This window comes from Gadus morhua, chromosome 12 (assembly GCF_902167405.1).
Source record: "Gadus morhua chromosome 12, gadMor3.0, whole genome shotgun sequence".
Lineage (NCBI taxonomy): Eukaryota > Metazoa > Chordata > Actinopteri > Gadiformes > Gadidae > Gadus > Gadus morhua.
In genome coordinates this window covers 18,893,534-18,911,979 of record NC_044059.1, presented here as the reverse complement: position 1 = coordinate 18,911,979, position 18,446 = coordinate 18,893,534, and the positions used below count along the sequence as shown (strand labels likewise).

The following is an 18,446-nucleotide window of genomic DNA, read 5'->3' as shown; positions in this document are numbered from 1 at the left end:
CATTCACATATAAGGTAATTTACATTTCCTACGGAGAAAATACTACCTCGGAGGTAGTATTATTCGGGAGATTTTCAGGGTACAAATGTCAGGATATGTTGTTCACACATACAGCCCATCAACAGAATATCAGGACTTACACGTGTGTCTGAAAGCAGCTAGTGTGTGACATTTGATTACATTATGAAATTAGTCAATTTATGGTCACAGGGGAAATTGTTCAATGGAAAGTGTAGAATACTATGCATGCAAATCAATTATTAAATAGCTTTAAATGTTATTCAGGGCTGAAAAGTGCATTGACATTTTAAAATGCAAGGCATATTGGTTAGTTAGCAGCAGTAGCCTACAGTCACACATAGCATACACACCAAACCTAAGAAAGATAAAACAACTAAAACAGTCCGCAGGGGGGAGGGGGGATATCAACGCTGAAACAGAAACTAGAGAACTCCCAGCATGACTCGCACACCCGGTCACTGCTGCTACTCGCTGCAAGGGAAAGATTGTTTTATCTTTCCTGAATTATCAACTGAAACAATAGAGAAAATATCATTCCGGCATGACGGCAAATCTCTGCAAACTGAGTGCAGAAAGGGCGGTTGGGTCTTTCAAGTTCAAGTGTGTTTCTTTCTATATGTGTACCTCTATTAATCTTTTCATGTCTCCAGGAAACGCACACAGACCTGTTGGTAAGCATTTATTACATGTGTATTCTTTTTATAAATAAATAACACTGATTTTGTATGCTGGCCCTTTGATGGGCCTCAACTTCTTTGAATCTCTGAAATGCTTTTTTAACTTTCAGAAATAAAATTGGAGGTATGAATACCTCTTTTGAAATTGATCAACAAATTGCGAAATCCTCAAGTTGAATTTGGTAGCATTGCTACTTTATTTGACCTGATTCAATAATCAAAAAACATTAGCCTATGGTAGACAATAGTCTTGTACACAAATTCTCCATTAAGTATTGATTAGACAGCGATTTATTAGAAACCTAATAAACCGTTGGAACATGCAAGACCGGTAACCATAGCAACGCCGGTAAACAAACCTTGCAAAGCCCAATCCAGGGCTGAATCCGAATACTCATACTTATAGTATGCATTTTGTAGTACGCCACAAATATAGCGCGTCCGAATGCTCAGCACGCATTGTGTAGTACATAAAACGTTTCCGAATGCGTACTACCGCCACAGTAAACAACGGAGTTCACTACGCTATCCCATAATGCAACCGGAGTCTGGTAACGAACGAAGAAGAGATGGCTGACCCGACACTACCAACAGCGGCTTAGAAAGACGTCGTAGAAAGCGGCGAAAAAAAGAGACATTAAAAAGACATACCATGGCATATGCCGTTCTGGAACGGTAACTGCCGTTCTGAAACGGCAACTGCCGTCGCGACCACTGACATACCATGGCATATGCCGTTCTGGAACGGTAACTGCCGTTCTGAAACGGTAACTGCCGTTCTGAAACGGTAACTACCGTTCTGAAACGGTAATGCCATGGCATATGCCTTTCCTGGAACGGTAACTACCGTTCTGAAAACGGTAACTGCCGTTCAGGTGGAACCGGTAACTGCAGTTTCCCAACAATGTATGTGACACCAGCATAACTCCTCCGTATAATTTCAAGACAGGTATTGCCATGAATGTAAAGGTATATATATTTGGTATTTATTGACACAATATCACAACATAACGCCGTAAATAAAGGGATTTACACGTTTCTCTCGTCCGTGCTGTTGTAAGGATATTTCCGATCTGTTTGTTGTTGCTTTTGTAATGACAGATGCTTTTGAAAACAGCCGGACTTGCTCCGGTGACGGTAGTTATAGCCTAGCCTTCTAGGTGCCCAGTAGAGCTATAGTCTATTGCTTTGTTTCCAATATCCATACTATCCGTCATTATACTTTATTTTAGTATGACTTATTTTTTATATAGTTTGAGTACGTAATGCGTTGCAATTAAGATCAGGGCGAAAAGGAAGTGTAGTGAAAGGACCCGAATGGTATACTCAAAACGGTCCAAACCGATGAGTGTGGATTGATGTACACCTTTCCGTGCTCCACGGCAGCGATCTTAGCTACGTAGCTGAAGAGGCGGAGCCAGGCTGAGCAACGTCGGCGCATTTTCTTTAATAGGTCCATGCATTTTCCACGTATCCTGCATTAATGGAGTCATTTTTGTAGTTTTAATAGCTTTATAACTACTATGTGTAAAGAGTTCACCGTTCAAAGCGAGATGTTTATTGCGGTTGCGATCGTAGTTTCCGGTTAGTGCACCAGAGCCAGGTCCCTATAGGGGTGGCACTGTAGGCTATGGCTAGACAGTCATCCATTTTTCCCACTCGTGTTTTATCAAGATGTTCTAGTAAGCGTAGCCTATAATAAAGCCTACTGTATGACTGCTTCAGCTCAGAACTATTCAATAGGCCAAATATTAAGTTTTGCATTTGTTCTTATTGGTGTTTAACCAAATATTTTAAGTAGGCCTATAGGTTCCTATCATTTAACCCTGATCCAGTTTCCATAAACCTTTCTATATCGACATGATCCAGTGGTATCATGGCATACAGGCCAAGAAGTTTTTCCGCTGGCAAGCCAATTATGTTAATCGGAAAGTTCCATTTCCTACTGGAACCACCGTTTTCCCGCTGGCATGCCACTCATGTAAAATGGTATTACCAGTTTCTACTGGCACCTACCGTTTTTTCCGCTGGCATGCCACTCATGGAAAATGGTATTACCAGTTTCTACTGGCACTTACCGTTTTTCCGCTGGCATGCCACTCATGTAAAATGGTATTACCAGTTTCTACTGGCACCTACCGTTTTTCCGCTGGCATGCCACTCATGGAAAATGGTAATTACCAATTTCTACTGGCACCTACCGTTTTTCCGCTGGCATGCCACTCATGTAAAATGGTATTACCAGTTTCTACTGGCACCTACCGTTTTTCCGCTGGCATGCCACTCATGGAAAATGGTAATTACCAGTTTCTACTGGCACCTACCGTTTTTCCGCTGGCATGCCACTCATGGAAAATGGTAATTACCAGTTTCTACTGGCACCTACCGTTTTTATAAGAATGATTGTGTAGCTGTGAATCATGAGTGGTATGTGTGTATGAACGGGCAAATACCACAGGAAAGGAATATCTACTGGCAAACGGTAGGTGCCAGTAGAAACTGGTAATTACCATTTTCCATGAGTGGCATGCCAGCGGAAAAACGGTAGGTGCCAGTAGAAACTGGTAATTACCATTTTCCATGAGTGGCATGCCAGCGGAAAAACGGTAGGTGCCAGTAGAAACTGGTAATACCATTTTCCATGAGTGGCATGCCAGCGGAAAAACGGTAGGTGCCAGTAGAAACTGGTAATTACCATTTTCCATGAGTGGCATGCCAGCGGAAAAACGTCATGTGCCAGTAGAACTGGTAATACCATTTTCCATGAGTGGCATGCCAGCGGAAAACGGTAGGTGCCAGTAGAAACTGGTAATACCATTTTACATGAGTGGCATGCCAGCGGAAAAACGGTAGGTGCCAGTAGAAACTGGCAACGCACTACGTAGCCTACTCAAACTATATAAAAAATAAGTCATACTAAAATAAAGTATAATGACTGCGGATAGTATGGATATTGGAACAAAGCAATAGACAATAGCTCTATGGCCACCTAGAAGGCTAGGCTATAACTACCGTCACCGGAGCAAGTCCGGCTGTTTTCAAAAGCATCTGTCATTACAAAAGCAACAACAAACAGATCGGAAATATCCTTACAACAGCACGGACGAGAGAAACGTGTAAATCCCTTTATTTACGGCGTTATGTAAAAAGTAAAGTAAGTAAAGAAAGTAAAGTAAAAAGAGACATTTTTAATTTAATAGCAACGATGACAAGACGGAAAACAGGTAACTTATCAAGGTAATTTTGCCGGCATCTGAGGGGAGATACGTCATCTCCAAACATCCGGTGGAGTTTCAGCAGTGTTCGGAAGCGATCTACGCATAGCTGTAGAGACCGTACTACACTGTCAAGTGTAGTACGGTCAAGTAGTAGACACTGAACAGAAATAGTATGTACTAAGTATTCGGATTCAGCCCAGGTCTTACTGAAGGCATTTAATGGTCAAAATATTATTAATAAATATTAGAATATATTTGAATATTAATATTAATAAAGAAACAAACTTCGAATATGATTTTTGGGCAAAAGTCAAAGCCCTAATTCAAGACTGGGTTTCCAATGTTCGACACTCACACAAGAACGCACACACACTAAAAGGCCTGCTCCATTTTTCTGCGGTGCCTGTGTGTTTCATCATATCCAGTTTGTTTTGGAAAAGCGAGCTCTTCTCGCCTGTACCCTGTGGGTGCTGACCGTGTCTAGCACTTCAATCCCACCAAACCCACACACACAAAAACCCACACACATACACACACTGCTCCTGCACACACATCATGCATTGACTTTCAAATCCATAATTCCTACATCACACAACAGTGTTTCTCATATTTGTGGTCCCCATTTGTAACAAAAAAATAGCAACATAATACCCAAGACAACTATCACCTCAGATGACGTACTGACAAAACAAGTTTTTTTATCAAGGCAACGCTCAAATTCAAATTGGCTTTGACAGAAGCCCCACTCCCTCATCATTCTTTGGCTAATTCATAAATTTATCCTATTGTGCAATCAGCAGTGCATGAGAGGGATAGGCAAGGAAAGTGTTACTACGAAATGGATCTCTTTAAAGAATTTATGGAAAAAAGACACAACATTTCAAAGAGACTGAGATCTCTCGCTGAGACAGACAGCACACCACTCCCGACAGCACACAACTCCCCACCCCCCCATCCACCCCGTCCACCCCGTCCACCCAAACCACCCCATCCACCCCTATCACCCCACCACCCCTGCCTTTTGGTGACTTTTCTGTAGACAGGACAAAAAGAGGGAAAGGAAGACAGTGATGTATGAGGCCATCAAAAAACTGGGGCGATCCCCGGCATGGGGTGGGAGTTAGAGAGTGAGAGAGAGAGTGACAGCATCAGAAAGAGAGAGAGAGAGAGAGAGAGAGAGAGAGAGATAGAAGAGAGAGAGAGAGAGAGAGAGAGAGAGAGAGAGAGAGTGTGAAAGAGACAACCGTAGAAAGGGTGTAAGGAAGGGAGGGGGAGGGAGGGCTTGGGTGGAGGGAGGGCGTTCGGATAAAGCGGAGATGAATGTGCTCATTGTATGCCCCTGCCAGAGACCGGGAGATCGCTTCTTTATTTTTTCTCCGCAAAGTCTATTTCCACGTGCGCGCACACAAGTGTTTCTGTGCTCGTGACCGGCGGCTGACAGTAAGTTGGTGAATATATTGCTGACTGCTGGTCAATGCCCCGGCTAATGAGACAGGAATGCACATGGGAACCGGACAGGAAGGTCGGATGGCCATGCACCCCCCCCCCCCCAAATGTTCCGCTTCACTCCATTTATCTGTGCTGTGACCCTGATAACACACAACAGCCTCTGTCATCCTCTCTCAAAATGACCTCCTTTTTTGCTCAACCGCCTCGATTCCTGCCCCCAGATAAAGGAGAGGAAAAACGTCCCCTTGCTCAGAATACCCCTTTCATTTCCATCCCCTCATTAATGATTTACCAGGCCCTTATCTGCTCCAATTAAATAATTAACCATGGCCTCGTATATGCACTCATTTTCTACCATGTTCACACACACAGGTCTCTCACACACCCCCGAACACACATGTCTCACACACACACACACACACACACACACACACACATGTCACACACACACACACACACACACACACACACACACACACACACACACACACACACACACACGTCACACACACACACACACACACACACACACACACACACACCCGCACACACACACACACACACACACACACACACACACACACACACACACACACACACACACACACACACACACACACATCTCTCACCCAACCATGGCCTGGTGTACACACCAATTTTCTACCATGTACACACCCCTTCACACAAATGTCTCACACACACCCACACACACTACATTATCCCACACCCTGAGTCCATTCTCCTTGTCGTAGCTGAAATGGCACGGTCAACAAAGTGACGCTGGTGTCTGTGGTTCAGCAACATGGTCATCACACATGCAGGCATGTGTGTGTTAAAACACTAGGAAGGACACTCAGAGAGTTCTGTCCTCTCGGGGGCTCTGTCGGTTCTTGTCAGTGCTGCCTCGTTACAGTTCACAGAACACGAACACACACACATACAAGGCACCCATGCATGCATGAGCACACACACACACACACACACACACACACACACACACACACACACATAACACGAGACACAGGCTTCTTGTTATTCATTCTCTCTCTCTCTGTCTTTGTGCAAAGTCAATGTAGGAACGGCAAGTCTATGAGCCACAGGAGTCCATGCTATGTTTTTCCCATTGCAAAGAAACACAATCACTCTCTGTGGCGCTGTACGCCGGTTTAGCTGGTGCAGGAAAGAAAATAACATTATTGCACTCACATACAAACTCACAGCACGAGTCCCTGTCGTTAACAGACACGGGTCCTTGCAGCGTATGGATAAAGGTCTAGACGAGGATGTACCGTGAGGGGCCAATCACACTAGGGCCGCGGCCCCGTGCCCGAGCTCATTTGCATACTAAAGTCTAGAATGTTTGGCTAGTGCGACCACGCCATCCGTATTCCAGCACGGAACAGCCCCTTGGCCACGGCACACTTGGGAGAGGTGTGCCGTAGCCAAAGTACAGATGCTAATGAGATGACACGCGCACACGTGCGGATACGCAACGTGAGCTGGATGACGTAGTCCTTGCGCGTCCCTTCTTTCTTTTTAGGTCCATGCCCTTCTTCCCCACAACAATCATTTTAAACAATGGCGGCAAGCGGTTCACGAGTGGGTTTACGTTGGTGCGATAGTGAAGTCGAGTGTTTACTTGAAATTTGGGCCGGCAACAGCATTCACGTTGTTGTTCTCCATTGTTGTTCTGGCGGGGAGGACGCTTGGTGATGACGTATTTATCGTATTACGACGTGATGACGTATGTATGAAGGAGCAATCGTGCCCAGGCCACGACCTTTGGGAGCAGTGTGACCACGGGCCAGCGCCGGGGGGAGTGGGGAGGGGGGGAATCGTGCTGAATCTTCCTGCAGCACGGAACAGGCAAACTTGCCTAGTGTGAGTGCGCCCTTAGACTGTCATTGAATATGTAGGATTTCAATATTTTACTTTAAGGCTGAAGGAAATATACCGTAAACTGTATTTTTGATCATATAGTCTATTCATCTATCGATGTTCATGTCATTACTGTGATCATGGCTAAATGCTGCATACTGCAAAAAAAAAGTATAATTGTTGGCCGTTATTAGTACAAATCTCTTATTAATGTATGCAACATAAAGATGCTTTGGTGTTCCAGAGAGCATGAACATGTGATCAATCCAAACCCACCCAACTGTACTGACAAAAATACTGTTTGCTATTGGCATGCTGACTGTTTTGTTCCACACCTGAATCCCAAACAATATCTAATGCTGTTATGATAAGATAAAAATCACCCAACAAATAAATAAATAAAGATATTTTTCTTATTCACCTGTTACATTCCATTTCCGGGCAAAATAGGAGCCAACAACACCAGATAATCTGCTTTGAGATAGTTGATAAATTACTGACTTAATACACAAACAGTATTTTTATCATTTGTGTGTGTGTGTGTGTGTGTGTGTGTGTGTGTGTGTGTGTGTGTGTGTGTGTGTGTGTGTGTGTGTGTGTGTCTGTGTGTGTGTGTGTGTGTGTGTGTGTGTGTGTGTGTGTGTGTGTGTGTGCGCGTGTGTGTGTATGCGTGTGTGTGTGTGTGTTTGTGTGTGTGTGTGTGTAGTTATAGCATCCAGTGCCACTGAGGGCAGAAATACATTCAGATTCTGTGATAAAAAACATTATGTTACCATACCGTTACAGTTGGAAGTGAAATGTTCTGAACTGGTATCACTCGAGGAAAGACAGGCCCTGTCAGGATGTTGTCTTCCTGCTAGACTGTGATAATCCTGGCGTTGCTCCAAGATTTAAGACAGAAAAGTGCTGAACCAAAGTAACTTGACTTGTCCTGCTGAGTTTGCTCAGGCTGGATGATATATTGTACTGTAAACTAGCATGCCAGTAGTAGATGTTCACAAAACTATAGTCGATATTTGTTTGGCAAAATATTATTTTTGCCAAAAAAAACATTTTACAAATGATCAGCCAAAATAGATGGAATTGCAACTACTATAGCAGGAAGACATCATAGTTACACAAAAAATATGAAATCGCCCTAGTTCTGTTACTTCTGAAATTCGAGTATGAATTAATAATAATAAGAATAATATGAATCATAACAAATGAAAAGAAAAAACTAATATTATGTATTCATAATTTAGCACCTTAATACAAAACCTTTTCAAACAGGTTGTCACAAAGTGCTTAACAGACAGAACGGCAAAAACCCAAGTCGGTTTATCAAAAAAGCATGATGGAAAAGAAACAGTAATTCTGTAAATCTGTAAACGCTGACAGAAGATGAGACCAGACGGTAAGGTAATTTTCAACAGATGAGTTTTTAAAAGCTCCTGCAAATTGTTCAACAAAAATTGCAGGCATAATAGACAAAGTGAAATGGTACCAGAGGCCAGTGCTGCTAGCGGTCACCTCTGGATCGCGGGCAGTGGTTCCGCACATTCTGCTGTGGTTTGATTCATTGTACAATTTGATTAAAAAACAAATAGTTTTCTTCACTGGTGGCAACCAGACTGAAGAAAACGGGGGATTCGTAAGCTTTGCCTGGACTTAATTGAAAGCTGAAAAGCTGTGTTTTCGACCAGCGGAAGGCAAACTAAAACTGATTGGGACAGACATGAAACAGAATTGTATTCAACTAAAAGATAAAATTCATAAAAAAATGAAGGTGCTAATGAATCCCTAATCTGAGATGTTACAAGATATTACTATCCTTCGCAATGTATCTACGTGGAAGAAGCAAGATTGAACCAGTTTATTTACATTTTTTTCACGTTTCATTCTTGGTCAAGGATGACGCTTGTGCTTTTTTTATCAACAGCTATGAGGTCAGTGGATGAATATTGTTTATGATGTTTTCCAGACCAAATATGGGCACCACAGATTTGTTCTTTGTTCAGCAGGAGGAAATAATAGGCTGTCCAGTTCTGAAGGTCACAGAAACTGTTTTGTTGCCTGGACAAGCTACTGAGGTTATAAGTGATGCATGCAGCTGCATGTCATCTGCCGAACAATGGTAGGAGATGCCCCTATAGTAGATAATGATCTGGCCTATCTGGCCTATAGACAACAAACACAGGATGGGACAGAGGACGGTCCACTGAACCACTAACCCACCATCATGCAGCACATTGGAGTTGTCAGAATACAGATGAGGAAGTAACTGAGCTAGTTGTAACATTAGGTGCATCTTCTCATCCTCGCTTCAAAACAGCCTTTTCTCTTAGGGCATTGCAAGAGTCTCACTTTCAGACAAAAAAGCTTTCTGAAGTTTGGAGATCATTTATGACGAGGTGTAGAACTACGTCCAAATTATTATCTAATCCAGACTACATCTAGGTTCATGAATCCTCTTTTTGGCTGATAACTTTTCAAGGATGAGTAACTGCTTTTCTTTTTGAGAATGACTTTGATGAGTTTAATGTTTAACGTTCAGGCGGTGCCCCTAAGTATTTTTTCGCATCTCCTAAAGAGTTCCTTTCCTGTCTAAGCTGTATCCACCGCAGAGTCTGCGGACGTGCAGTCTGCTAGGAGCTAGATCATTTGCTACAATGCATTTGATTGACCCGTTGATGCGCTGTATGACGCTGTAATGTGACTTTTATGATCACAGCCGTCTGTTTTTGCAGCTCATGTGGAAGAGTGAGAACAATATGTTGTTCCTGTAATGGCCTTGAGGTCGTTCACAATCATTCTAATTCAATTCAAAGAGATGTGCGTACATTCTCGTAATACAAAGCCAATCGTTTCTTTCTTTGTTCAGTTAGGAACTTAGTGGCTAGTTCATCTTCATATTATGCATTTTCAAAGGTCCCGGTTGACAGTTTTATTTCATTAAAATGTCATTAAGGATTGAATATTAATGGGTTTTGGCCATATACTAGTGTGAGGCAATTCCCACCATCAATGGGACAAATATGGATTGTTTCTTCTGCTGGCTGCACAAATCTCCACCAATGGTTACGGTCTGTCGACGGCAAATCTTTGACTCTCTCAATCCGGTTGAGTGAAAAGCAATGGGGGGAAACACGGACGCTGATCCACACTTTTATATTTTGGTCTATGGTCTAGACCTGACCCTTGCATGCAAACTCTGTGGCCACTGGCCAGATATGTGAGCAGATCTCTTGTGCTTATCATTTTAAATTCTTCCTTGTAAAATGCTGTTCATTGCAGTTTCACTCCAAATAATGATTCCAATCTGAACATGTAGTCAATTTAAATTAAAGTTTGGTATAAAGATAAAAGTACACCTGCATAAAGGTATGTATGTGGGTGTGGTCATACTTTAACATGATATCCATCCTACTTTAGGCTTCCATAAGAACATAATATGTATAAGTACTGTTTCTTTATTTTCTTTCTCTGAATCTTTCTTTCTCTGCATCTCTCTTAATCCCTCCTCACCTCCCACACACATTTCCTCGAACAACCACAAATTTAATCAAATCAAAGACGCCATTATAAGCGCCAGTTCCACTCAAAGAGCAATCAAATATCATGGCGAGGACTTCTTTCCAGACACACAGCCCCCACCAACAGCTAGGGGATTACCACTTTAGCACTCCTGCCCATGTCACACTTATTCCGAGTAGTTTGGATGGAATTGTGTGTGTCAGTGTGTGTCTCTCTCGATATGTGTGTGTGAATCTTTGTATGAGTGTGTCTGTTTGTGTGTGTTTGTGTGTCCCTGTGAATGTGTGTCTGTGTGTGTGTATGTCTCCGTGTTTGTGTCTGTATACATGCGTGCACATGCATGCGTTTGTGTGTGAGTGTGCGTGACAGCAATACGACACAAAATAAAAAATATGGAGGTGTGCTAACGGGTGAATTAGATCACTCACCGTTGAGGAGATGCTGTCCCTTCTGCAGGTCTGCATCCACCATGATACTATACTCCTGGTCCGGGAAGCCCCTGGTGCATGAAATCGAGACCTGTTCCGCCCCTACAGACCCCTGCGCCGCTCCGCCATACACACAAACAGCCTGGACAGAAGGGGAGAGGGCAAGGATGAGATGTATTGCATCGTGGTAACACTGGAACACCTACCGAATATACAGTACAGACTAGCTTTTGGGTCCCATAAATACAAGCAGATCCTCTCAAATTATAACAATATCAACCCTAGTTTTTTTAATTGCTGGTTGCCATGTTGTTTGGAAAATCAATGATAATATATATATTTGTGTTGAGGGGAAATATATGGTGAAGCAGGAAGAACAACAATCTGGTTTCATACATTATCTGCACGGCTCTTATTGGTAAAATGGCGCTATTCTATGGATCATTTTGGTGTAATTTTCAAGTTCCTCTTTGAGCTCAATTATTCATGTTGGGGATCTTTTATCACTCAGACGTTGTTCATAAGCAAGGATCCTCTGGAGTCTCTGCTTTGTAGTTGCACATTGCAAAAGCAAACCCAGAAAACATTTTTGCATGACCAACAGATATTTCAGGTGTTTCATCTTTAACATTAATATCATACATTTTTGTCTGATCGATTTGGTTCACTGCTATTACTCATGTTATTTGCATGTAAGGGTGTGTGTGTGTGTGTGTGTGTGTGTGTGTGTGTGTGTGTGTGTGTGTGTGTGTGTGTGTGTGTGTGTGTGTGTGTGTGTGTGTGTGTGTGTGTGTGTGTGTGTGAGGGGGGGGGGGGGGGGTGTAAAGGATGATGTATTTGGGGGTGATCTGTCTGTGATGAAGTATATCAGACATTCAGTGTTAATCTTGCTGATCTTGATTTATTAAATGTTTTGATCTAACTGAAGGACAAGATTGGATGTCTGTTTTAAATCTTGTTGAATGGAGGCGACATTTCATCGGGGTACACAAATAAGGAAGGAAAAAATATATCAAAAACACGCTCAATAGCAATTAAATCCAAGTCTTTCACACCAACTGAAATCAACCATCGGTATATAGTCTTAACTGGGTCAATTAATGTTTATATATTTACCGTCTAGACATCCTACGATCAGAGAAGGACCCCTTCCCCCCTTCAAAAATAAATAAAAAGTAAGCACCAGGCACAGATTTAGGACAACATTACACAGTGAGGGAAATGCAAATAGATCAATTGGACGCTGTCAGAACTGGCAATTGCCAACAAGAGTAGGTACAATTTGCCTTGTTGCTGTAGAAGATAGTGCCATGTGGCCCAACGATGCCAGGAATATATGATGATCAGCTCCCTCGCAGTATTGCACCAATAAAAGTGATTTGTTATTCTTATTGGAGATGTTACTTTTTTGAATGCTGGTGTTGTTGCTGCTGCTGATGTTGTTGTTGTGGGCAAATGAAAGCAAACTGGCAGCCTGATTCATTCTTGTTTACTCTTTACCAGTTTGTGGGGCACGACTGTATAGGATTTATAACTTGTAAGTGCTAGCTTACGCAGTCATGTGATTTATCCTTTTACAGAGGCCTAACCTATGTTCCTTGCAGAGCCAACATGTTATGAGCCTTTGTCCTTGTAAGCAGCCCCAAGCTATTCACCCATTTTTCAAACTGTTTACTTGGAAACTAAAGAAAAGTCGTCACTGTAGGCTACGGTTGTCATGGGGACTGTATTTGTCTTGAGATGCTGTCTGTCTGTCTGTCTGTCTGTCTGTCTGTCTGTCTGTCTGTCTGTCTGTCTGTCTGTCTGTGTTTTTGTCTTGACGTAAAAAGGTGTGTGGGGGGGGGGGGGGGGGGGGGGGGGGGGGGGTGTTAAAGCACTCTGGCATACTAGAGGAAAGAGGACATGAAAACCAATGGCTGATGTTGACCCCGGGTATGAAGCGGACGCCCAGTCACACAGGATGCAATTGATCATCACTCCCAATGAGCACTCGGCGTCGCCTACAGGCCTCATGTTACCCACCCCGAGCAGAGGGGTTCTTGATAACACGGGTTCCCGCAGGTGGATATGCAAAGGATTAGACCAGCGTATATTTAAACAGACCTCATAGATGCTTTTAGCTGTAATATTTTAATCATTATTCGACACCCTCTCTGTGTTGGCTACAAATTGTTTAAAGCCATAGGCGAAAACAAGGATCTATCCTTGGGCACCGATGTCGGTCCTTGTTTCTATTGGATATAAGGCTGCCCTAGATAGGGCAACATTTAACAGTGTAAGCTGGTATCATCGTTGTGTAAAGCCATTGCAAGTCCCCGATACATTCTAAATATTGGTTTCTATTCTCGACCACAGACCTTAATCTTAGAGAAATGTGGAGGCATAAAGCGTCTTGGTGAATATAGAATCGCGACACTAGACGTAAAGCGAATTATCTTCATCTGTAGTGATTTGAAATGTTCCACCATCAGCAATTAACCATGCGTTTATGTCCGACCTAACCGGGCAGCAGCACCGCATACACGGCATCATTCTTCGGAGCCTCATCAGGATGCAATAAACGGCGAATTTGCGACTTGTCGGATCACAAAAATGTATAAATTATTACCTGTAACGTTAACGATGCCACGATGAGGATCCCAGCGGCTCTGATGAAGTGCATTGTTAATACGGACTCCTGGAATTCCAAAATATACATGTGTTAAAGACGCTGAATCCAGAGCTTTTTATAGCCCGTTAGATCACGGCCAGCATGGAGTAACCTTCCTCTCTCGGACTATTCTCCTCCTCGTCTAATCGGCTCAGCGCTGTTCCACCCTCCTCCTGCCTGCCTGGTACTGAGGCAACGGGCTAGTCGTACTGGAGGAGCAGCCACCCACAACAAGACTCACGGTGGGCCCTCTAGTGGGCCACAATCGCAACCACCCTAGTCTAGCACTGAGCGTGCGTGTGTGTGTGTGTGTGTGTGTGTGTGTGTGTGTGTGTGTGTGTGTGTGTGTGTGTGTGTGTGTGTGTGTGTGTGTGTGTGTGTGTGTGTGTGTGTGTGTGTGTGTGTGTGTGTGTGTGATATATGCATTACACTGATAAGCATATTTAATTGAATTCCAGACAGTTGTTCAGTTGTTGCCAGATTGTTTTGCTGCATATTCGCATGATAAGGAATACCCAAACTTATATTAACACAATATTATCAGAAAAGCTGTTTTCCATGAATGCAAACAATTTTATTCTTTATGTCCAAATGGATAGTTGATTTGGTATCTGCTCACACAGTATGCACAATTGCAGAACCATGTTGCTTTGGTTTTGCAGGCCTACCCATCTCAGAATGGACGTCTGGCTCTAGATTCATAAACAACCTTTCTGAAATAAAGGAATGGAAACAAACAATATTAATAAAGCACATAACAGGATAATCACATGAGATATGATGTTTCATGTCTGATCTCATTCATTGGTCTTATGCACACTTTAAAAAAATATCAATACATAAAGGCTATTAATATCATTAAGAAAAATTAATATACGAAACAATACTGCAGGACTCCATGACCTCCCAAAACCAGCTCATTCTACCACCATTCACACACATCCTGAAACCATGGAGGACCACTGAATAGCTGTCTTCACACCACTGCTCAAAGAAATTAGAATAAGTAGTAGTGTAGTTATTACCAAGGAGAATGTCATACATATCAGGTGGTTCTGGCTGCTTATAGTACGTTGGTTGCATTCCAGATATTTGGGACAAGCACCCCCTACACACACGTCACACACACACACACACACACACACACACACACACACACACACACACACACACACACACACACACACACACACACACACACACACACACACACACACACACACACACACACATTCTGATAGGCAGCAGAGGAGCAGGGAGATAAAGGAAAGCTGTGGGAGAGACATTTAAACCAACTGTATCTGAAATTACCCTGAGACACGTAGTGAGTAGTCAGAGTGCAGAAAATAGAAGAAAAAAAAAATATATATCCCGACCAAAAGGTCAAATCCATTGCTTTGTGTACCACACAACAATATCCAAACTAAATAGCTCAGCAACACAGGGACCAACCACATGGCAAAACAGGGAGCAGGTGTCAAACAGGAATGGCAGGTGTATAACATCCAAGCATCTTACCACGAACGCAAGATACATTCTGTCCTGCTCACACTGCCTTGAGGCAGCTTTACTTTACTAGCGAAACCACAGCTAGGAGGCGGATTGGGTGGGGGTGTAAAGAGGTTGGGGCGCAGAAAGAATCCTAGTATGAAAAATACATGCGTTGAGACGAGATATAAAAAAGAGATGCCTTGAGGGGGAGCCTCAGAAGGAGAAGGAAGAGTAGAAAAAGGCATTAGGCACACGAGAGAGAGAGAGAGAGAGAGAGAGAGAGAGAGAGAGAGAGAGAGAGAGAGAGAGAGAGAGAGAGAGAGAGAGAGAGAGAGAGAGGGGGGGAGAAAGAGAGAGAGAGAGAGAGAGACGAAAATTTAATTTTTATATTAGATAATCAGCTTTATAAGCATTCTCCCTACTTCATATGCAAATCGCGGTCTGCAACATTGACTGTTTCTGCGAAAATGCTTGAAATTGTCCTTTGGTCCAACATAGAACACAATCCAATGTCAGCACAGGTTAATATTTTCTGTGACTGATGTTGCAGACCACATTCTTTCCTGACACGCGAAGTGTGTGTAATCACACACACACACATGTGGCGCTCGCAAGGTCGTATCTCATTGGCGGGCCAAATTCTCTGGGCGGGCAAGGCAGAGAAAGGGGAGGAGCTTAGATCCTTTATGACAACATATGGGACCACTTTCCAAATCAGCACGCTTGAGCCTCCATTTTTTCAAAGGCGGGCAGAACACCTAGTGCTCGTTTTACCCCAAACGCAAGTTTTAGCCACTGGGGGACCATAGGCCGGCAAGGGGAACTCACATTTAGGTTAGAAAACCTCATGAAGTGAGATTTTCATGCCATGGGACCTTTAAAATGTCAAAATGTTACTTACTTTTATATGAATCGTATGTTATAAGCAACAAGAGCAAAACCATTTGCTTGGATTAATGGCTCGCTAAGATAATTGCAATGGTTAGGTGTAGGCAAATAATTTGTGTGCTTGAGATCAGTGTGAGGATTACAGCGAAACTACACTTTAACAATCCAGATTATGCAAGACAGAGAATAAGAGAGAATTAGCAATGACGCAATCTCCCGTTAATTAATTTGACTGGAGTCTTGGGAAACAGGGTGTCTGCGCCGGGGGCCATTAACATGCTATAACACGAGGCTGGGAAATGTTTATGCAGACTGCAACAAAATGTGGATTTCCACAAAACTGTTCACTAAAACCTGATCAGTTTGCCAACACAGTTAAATGGAGCATCTTTCAAAATCTCATCCAAAGTAGCGCAGCAGAAGGCATTGATGCTAAGGAAAATTCCCACTGAACAGCCTAACGCTACACCAAAAGCCTGTTGAACTCTGGAATTAGCCTTACAACACGCAATGTCACATTCTAACATAAATGCGTTTGCTAGCTTTAATTTGAGAAGACAAAAGTTGCACTCCTATCTGCGGCACTGAACTTTGCTTTTCTTTTGCATATAATATTGACTCTCCTACACAAGAGTGACTCCTTTGAGCAATCAGAACCTTAGAACAATGTTCTTCCCTGACGCCTACACACATTCATACATCCTTCCTTGTACAGCCTCCACTGGCACAAGGATGTCAACAAAAGCGTTTTCCATACTTCTGCAAGTTACCCTCCCCCCGCACACAAACACACACACGCACAAACACACACGCACACACACATGCACGCACGCACACACACAAACAAGCACACACAAACACACACAAACACACACCCAAACCTCCCACAGAAGGCTTTTGTGCACATGTGCATCTCTAGTTTAATTTACATACCCTAGATGTTTGATTGCGAGCAAATGGTCAATACAATTCGTTACAATTCGTTCACAGATATCGTTATTAATCACATTTCACCATTAGACCATCATTGATATGGCACTAGAGCTCTATCAAAGCACATAAATCGTTTTCATGCTGTTCCTGTATCTTGTTTGTTTCACAATTATTTTCTTACAAAATGAGTGGTCAAACTCTTTACTAAATGGCATGGTCAACTTTGAACACCATATTAATATATATGTCATAATATATTAATGTAGTGGTATGAGGCACTGTCACACCAAATTTGTACCGGGTGCCAAATTTGTACCGGGTACGTAATCAGTTGTCTGTTGCCAGGCAACGGACAACAGATTACGTAAGGGGTTGTCCGTTGCCAGGCAGGTTTAAAAAAACAATCGCGCTCATGTTGCCAAAGACGAAATAATATAATACAGATAACGGATCGCTAGATAACACTTGTTTTTACTTTATATTTGTATTGTATTTAATTGTTTAATCGAATTTAGCTTAATCGAAAAACAAAAAATATTTAGACGAATCAAGACGGACACATTTTTGCACCAGGACACACTGGTACAGGCAACAGCAGAGTCCTCTTCTCAACAGTCACTTACTTCAGCCTCCTAAAACCCTCCCTCCAGACATTTCCACCACCCAATGCACTGCGTTCCTGGACTTCTTCAGCTCTAAAATCAACACCATTCACCAACAACTGGCCTCATCTCGCACCCCCTCTGATGACCCACCCTGGATGATCACCTCTGGCCAACCTCTCATCAGCTCCCTCTCTGACTTCACCCCAGTAACAGAACAGACCGTTTCAGAACTCATCCGCAAAGCCAAAACCACCACCTGTCAGCTCGATCCTCTTCCCACCTCCCTTGTCAAAGCATGTCTACCGTCCATCTCCCCCATGATCACCAACATAATTAACTCCTCCCTCCCTTCTGGAACTGTACCCCCCACTCTCAAGCTGGCTGCCATCACTCCCATCCTGAAAAAACCTGGTGCTGACCCAGCTGACCTTAACCATTACCGGCCCATCTCAAATCTCCCTTTCATCTCCAAAACACTTGAAAGGGTGGTTGCCGCACAACTACAGTCCCACCTTGACACAAACAATCTCCACGAACCGTTCCAATCTGGCTTCCCTCCAAAACACAGCACTGAAACAGCCCTAGTCAAAATCACCAGTGACCTCCTCCTTGCAGCTGACTCTGGATTACTCACCATTCTCATCCTCCTCGATCTCAGCGCAGCATTCGACACCATCTCCCACCCTCTGCTC

At 43.1% G+C, this 18,446-nt stretch overlaps 1 protein-coding gene across 1 annotated transcript in view; it reads right to left on the bottom strand.

Annotated features, from left to right (window-relative positions):
- LOC115555565 (cadherin-2) overlaps positions 1-14,044 on the bottom strand; it is a 77,534-nt gene extending 63,490 nt beyond the window's left edge. The window contains exons 1-2 of the mRNA XM_030372502.1: positions 13,796-14,044; positions 11,188-11,329 (exon numbers count right to left, since the gene is read on the bottom strand). Coding sequence (XP_030228362.1) covers positions 11,188-11,329; positions 13,796-13,885 — 232 coding nt within the window. The 5' untranslated portion in view covers positions 13,886-14,044. The remainder of the gene's footprint in view (positions 1-11,187; positions 11,330-13,795) is intronic.
- Between the last annotated feature and the right edge of the window lie 4,402 nt (positions 14,045-18,446).